Source organism: Suncus etruscus, chromosome 5, assembly GCF_024139225.1.
Source record: "Suncus etruscus isolate mSunEtr1 chromosome 5, mSunEtr1.pri.cur, whole genome shotgun sequence".
Taxonomy (NCBI): domain Eukaryota; kingdom Metazoa; phylum Chordata; class Mammalia; order Eulipotyphla; family Soricidae; genus Suncus; species Suncus etruscus.
This window is the reverse complement of record NC_064852.1, coordinates 224335-230904: the sequence shown is the minus strand read 5'-3', so window position 1 is coordinate 230904 and position 6570 is coordinate 224335. Positions and strand designations below refer to the sequence as shown.

Below are 6570 nucleotides of genomic sequence, written 5' to 3'. Positions count from 1 at the left end.
AACATTACTAAACCTTTTTGTGAGGTTTCAGGCCTCACATAAACAAGCAAACAAGTAAATAAAGTAAAAGGTTTGGAAACAAAGCACCTTCCCATTAAAGGTACAATTGGCAGGATGCTGGACTGATAACTGGCCAACACATACACAAATACACACACAGACATTTTGTGTGCCATACCTGGAGGTGCTCAAGGTTCACTCCTGGCAGCTTGGGGGACCATACAGGATGCCAGGAATTCAACCTGGGTCAGTTATATACAAGGTTAGTGCCCTACCTGCTGTCCTACCTCTCTGCCCCTCAACACACAGGCCTTTTTTAAGGCCTCTGAACATCAGGACTTGTAGTGAATCATCACTTGGCTAAGAGGACACTCTTTCTGAAAAGAATCCTCAGAGCCAATTTGATGTCTCTGTTCCTTAGACTGTAAATGAAGGGGTTTAACATGGGGGTCACCACGGTGTACATCAGAGAGGCAATCATGTCTTTGCTGTTGGAGTTGCTAGATGAAGGGGCAAAGTATATTGCCATAATTGTGCCATAGAATAAAGAAACCACAGAGAGGTGGGAGCCACAGGTGGACAAAACTTTGCTGATACCTTTGGTGGAAGGAACCCGCAAGATGGAGGCCCCGATGCAGCCATAAGAGACCAGGATGCCACTCAGTGGAAAGACAACAGTAGCAGCCCCTGCAGTGAATATGGCCAATTCATTGAGAGACGTGCTGGAGCAGGACAGCTTAAGTAGCACTGAGAGGCTACAGAAGAAGTGGGGGATGATGTTATCAGCACAGAAAGACAACTGGGCCAGGAGAAGGGTGTGAAGGAGAGCACTGCTACAGGAGACAACCCAGGAGCCAGCTACCAGCAACATGCAAAGCTCCTCCCTCATGATGAGGGTATAGTGGAGAGGGTGACAGATAGCAACGTACCTGTCATAGGCCATCACCGAGAGAAGAAGATTATCCACGCAACCAAAAACCAAATAGAAATACACCTGTGAAATGCACCCTGGGTAGGAAATGGCTAGGCACCCCATCTGCATGTTCAACAGCATCTTGGGAACAGTGACCGATGAAAAGGAGATGTCAGTCAGAGCCAAGTGGCTGAGGAAGAAGTACATGGGGGTGTGGAGGCGGGTGTCCAGCCTGATGAGCAGAATGATGAGCAGGTTCCCCAGCACTGTGGTCAGGTACATGGCCAGGAAGAGGGCGAAGAACAGGAACTGCTGCTCCTGGGGGATTGGGAACCCTAGCAGGAGGAATTCAGACAAGACACTCTGGTTCTCCTGCTTCATGCTACTTCACTGTTTTCTGAGAAGAAAGGAAAATAGAAAATGTCAGAAATTTTGAAATACTGAATACAGCATTACAATAGGGATCACGTGCTCTAGCCATGTGGCTGTCTCACAGTCTTTCAATCACCGTGGGGTACATCATCCTGTCTGATAAAAGTTGTGTAGTGAAACTTTGTCCTAAGCATGACAGACAGTGTCTTGCACACAAAGTGACATGGCCATTCATTGCAAATGAGATGTAACTTTTTTTTCAAAACATCTCTAGCATGTAGATGCAAAGGTGGACTCTAGAAATAAATGGCAAATCAAATAGTTTTTCCATTGGCGAAAATATTTTCTAGGGAACAGCCTCATAGGTTGTTGATGCACGACTCCATAGTGAAACTGCTTAATGTGATATGTTGGATTCTTTTTTTGTTTTTTGGTTTTGGTTTTGGTTTTGGTTTTGGGTCACACCCGGCGGTGCTCAGGGGTCACTCCTGGCTATTTGCTCAGAAACAGCTCCTGGCAGGCATGGGGGACCACATGGGACACCGGGATTCGAACCAACCACCTTTGGTCCTGGATCGACTGCTTGCAAGGGAAACGCCGCTGTGCTATCTCTCTGGGCCCGCTATGTTGGATTCTTAATGTGCTCTGCTATATTCTTCTTATCCTAAATATTTCCCCCTCTGTTTGCTTTCTGTGTCTCAACTTATTTTATGTGCACAGTACTTATAACTTTTTTGAGATAATTAAAACATGTACCATACACAATAAGTACACAACACAGAAACTTATTTTGAAAATTTATATGACTATTATTAAAAGCAATAAGGAAATGGCAAGTATTGGCTAGGTTCTGGAGATACTGCAATCTTTGTGAATTGTTTGTGGTTTAGCTACTGATTGAAACATTAGGATGGTTACTCAGAATTATGACATTGTGCAAACATTTCGCTTTTGAATATCTACCCCAAAGAATTGAAAATAGTGTCTCCGAAGGCAATTGTATGCTTAGAGTTGTATATGCAAATGCTTAATATGAAAGAAAAGCTTATGCATTGGCAAAATAATGGATAAGGCAAATATGTACAGAATAATACAAATATGTACAGAATTTTAGTTTTTGGAGATGTTAACTAACAATTCCAGGCCATGGTATGATGGTTCAACAATATAAATGTGCTTAATACTACCAAACTATACAATCAAAAATGATTTAAATGGTAACTAATGTGTGATAATTTTATGTATGTATGCAAAAACATATTATTATTATACACTTAAATATTTTGCATCAATAAGTATACTTAAAAATAAAAAGATGCAGAATGGTTTCACTCATCTATGGGCTTTAAGAAAAATGAAAGACATTTTTAACAGTATCTCAGAGACAAGAGAGATGAGGGCTGGTAGGTGCAGCTCAGGACATGAAGCTCATCACATAGAGTGATGAGTGCAGTTGGAGAGATGGCTACACTGAAAACTATCATAACAATGTGAATGAATGAGAGAAGTTGAAAGCCTGTCTCGAGTACAGGTTTGGGGGTGGGGTGGGGAGGAGGGAGATCTGGGAAACTGGTGGTGGGAATGTTGCACTGGTGAAGAGGGGTGTTCTTTACATGACTGTAATCATACAACTATAATCATGTTTGTAATCACGGTGTTTAAATAAAAATAATAAAAAAAACAGAAATACCAAACAATACATTCTGTTATCAAATAACTCATAAACCAACATATACATATACACACAAATATCCACAATATACACTGAATCACAGTGTAGTCAAGCACAAAAATAACAGCAACAAAAATAAAGCAGTTTACATACATCAACAAGTTTGAACAAATTTGGTGTTTGATAAAACCAGTGTTTTGGCAGTGATCTCCACCATCAAAATACAGAAACAGTAACCACATGCAATGACTGAATATTTGAAATATAGATAGTACATTTGGAATCCAAGCTTTTAATTTGAGTCTAATTTAATCTGTATGGCCACAATTATTAGTAGCATCATTGGAAAGTGTGCAAAAATTATCCATTGAAAACACATGGAGTATAGACACCATATTCTCTGTTTCTCTATGTTTCACTATGACTTGTCTCTCTCTCAGTCCTCATGAACACACACACACACACACACACACACACACAAACACAAACACACCTCTAGGACAAGTAATTATTCCCCACCTTGCTCTGATTTTACTAACGCTTGCTGGTCCAGGCTGCTACCTGAATGCTCATCTCTATTGTATTCATGGCTAAAGAGTATTTATCTCTGCCATCATTGTTTACAGCTGTAAACTGGTAACAGGAAGATCCAATTTGCTAACACGATTAAGACCCAGGGGGGCACATCCCTAAGTCACTGGTTAAAGAAGTCAGTGGAATTAATTGCCTAATTTCATGCCTTTCTCTTGAGATATTTCTTGTGCAGGGGCCAAGGGAACTGAAACACCACAGTCCCTGCAGGATATCCCTAATGCCAGGGACAGCTTGATTTCTACTCTGCCTGGCCATGAATGTGCTGCATGAATACACTTGACTTTGAAAGCTTGTTGAATTAAATCTGCCTCTATAAGTCGCAAGAGGGCCCTAGTAGAATACCACCTGCTCTTGAAGTTCCACCTCACTGAACTTGACCTCTGCTATGGGCTAGCTTTTTGGGTCTGTTGCATTAGAGAACTTCTTTGAGTTCCCTGGAGGAGAGTGGGTGGCACAAATGGCAAGATATGAAAAAAAAATGAGAGACCACACAATGTATGTAGGAGAATAGCATTCTAAATTTTAATGTCAGAACCAGGGGTATAAATTGCCAGTCACAGATATGAAAAGAATGCTCACATTAACAAAGCACAGATACCTTCTAGTAAACAGAAACATTATCAGTATACATTGTTTGATTTACAAAACAATTCACCAGGCTAGGGTAGTATGCGAATTTGAATAGATCTAATATTAAGTAAAAGTCCTGAGTTAAAAAGAAGGTTAATTTTAATATCTCAGAGCAGTTCATGTTTGGCCAGTCTCTGATGTAAAATAGGGGATTAGCAAGGAACTGAGTTTCTCTATCAAGCTTCTATTTCTAAGGGGAGAGGTTTTATTGTTTAAGAGACAAATGAAGGAGACGAATTATGTCTAAAAAAGATGCAATTCTTTTCCTGTAAATGTTCATCAGCCCGGGGCCGGGTAGGTGGCGCTGGAGGTAAGGTGTCTGCCTTGCAAGCGCTAGCCAAGGAAGGACCGCGGTTCGATCCCCCGGCGTCCCATATGGTCCCCCCAAGCCAGGGGCGACTTCTGAGCACATAGCCAGGAGTAACCCCTGTGCGTCAAACGGGTGTGGCCAAAAAAAAAAAAAAAAAAAAAAGTTCATCAGCCCAAAGCTACATCCTTGCCAAACCTTATTGATGTTAATTCTGAGGTAAAAATTAGTTAACAACTACTCAAGGTCCTTTTAGAGATGTCCCAAGAAGCAGAAACTGCAAGGACATTTTAAAGACAGAGGGTAAAAAACTGCTTCTAAATGTCTTTTTTGGTGCTGAATTTTTCCAGGTAAAGAAAAATTTAATCAAGGCTATATTTGCCTGTAAAAATTCCTTATGTTAGGAAGGTAAAATTAGGAAGTAAAATGTTTTACAATAATACACACATCAGAAGGGAGAATCATCTATAGGCCAATTAAATTTTTGTTATAAAGGAAGCAGAATGTCACTTTCATTCGATTATTCACACTGAGAGAGAAAAATTAGTGGGCCTATTGGTGAGATATTGCTCAGGAATCTTTGTACAGCCATCAAAACTTGAGAGAAAGAACTTCTAAATGGGCCTTCTGGTAATATTTCTTCGAGAAATTTTGTCCTCTCTTGAGAGAGAAAACTTCCCAGTGGGCTTTCTGGCAAATTGTTCCTTTAGAAATCTAGAGATTCCTATTATGTTAATGGTGTGGCAGACCTCCAGTAGAGAACAGTTTCTCTGCTATTTGTATGTTAAAGGGACCAAGACAGCCTAAGTCCTGTAAAAAGCTCAGGGTCTGGGAAAAGTCCATTGCCTCAAAAAAGACCACAAAACATACCTTCAGAGAATGCAAAAGCAAAGCAGAGTTTATTTCTCCATAAATCTGGGCCCTTACCATGTCCTTTCCTGTCGAGCAGGTTTGGCTTACAGTGAAGCTCAGAGCACCAAAAATTCATAAACATTTAAGGGAATTCAATGATAATGAGCACACAGATCAAAACACCCCATAGACTCACACAAATGTTTCATTCTAAATCATCTAATAATATTAAATAAAAGGCGCAATTTTCTTTCTTTCTTTTTTTTGTTTTTGTTTTTTTTGTTTTTGGGTCACACCTGGCAGCGCTCAGGGGTTACTCCTGGATGTACGCTCAGAAATCGCTCCTGGCAGGCTCAGGGGACCATATGGGATGCCGGGATTCGAACCACCGACCTTCTGCATGCTAGGCAAACAGCTTACCTCCATGCTATCTCTCCGGCCCCAAAAGGCACAATTTTCTAACTGTTCCAGTCCCTCCATAACATAATTCCTTCCAGCCCCCATTCCTATGGCATTTGGAGATATGGGTAGAACCTCCAAATGGTCTTTAGGTGTGTTCTGATTTAGCAGGGGAGGGCCCCATTCTGGTAGGGCAGGGGCCTGTGCGGTCAGGGCAGAGGTGCTGTCCCAGGATGTGGGCTGTTAGGAGGAGGGAGTGAGGAGGGAATCTGGTGCCTTATGCTATAGTCCACGCAAGACAGTGACAGAAGTGAGAATGGCATTAAGCTAGATTTTACCTTTATTCTATACCTATTGTGCCATTTATGTTTTCTTAATTTGTTAATTCTCACAATACACATATTGTTCTCCAATATGTTAACTTAAATCATATTTTCCCAATCATTCCTCCCTAATCTTCAAGGGCCATCTTCCATATCTTGGTCCCTCCTTCTTGTGTCCTTCTAAGATGTCTCTGTGCTGGAATGCAAGATGGTCAGCCTGGTTCCGGGAATCAGCCGTCCCTTTGGGCCTAGTCTCTCTCACCTTACTATTGCAGCCTGTAACTAAATTTCTAAAAGCAAGCTAAAACAGAAACCAATAGCGTGGTTAATTCTATTGCAATCACACCTATTACTAAGAAATCACTATTCCTATTAAAAACTACTTGAGAAACATTATAAAATTACTTAAGAACACACTATGTCAAAAATGTCCATTCAAACAGTTGATCTTTATAGTGCTTTGAGAAGGTCTGCACAGCAGGAACTAAAATCAGTTCAATGGAAACCA

The 6570-nt window shown here is 40.9% G+C and overlaps 1 protein-coding gene across 1 annotated transcript; it reads right to left on the bottom strand.

Annotated features, from left to right (window-relative positions):
• Positions 1-352: 352 nt before the first annotated feature.
• LOC126008802 (olfactory receptor 1J1-like) lies at positions 353-1294 on the bottom strand. Its single transcript, XM_049773074.1, has one exon. The coding sequence runs from the start codon at positions 1292-1294 to the stop codon at positions 353-355; it is 942 nt and encodes a 313-aa protein (XP_049629031.1).
• Positions 1295-6570: the final 5276 nt, after the last annotated feature.

What these genes read in the sequence shown, in the direction of transcription:
- LOC126008802 (XM_049773074.1), bottom strand. Translation starts at nt 1,294, where the DNA reads ATGAAGCAGGAGAACCAGAGTGTCTTGTCTGAATTCCTCCTGCTAGGG.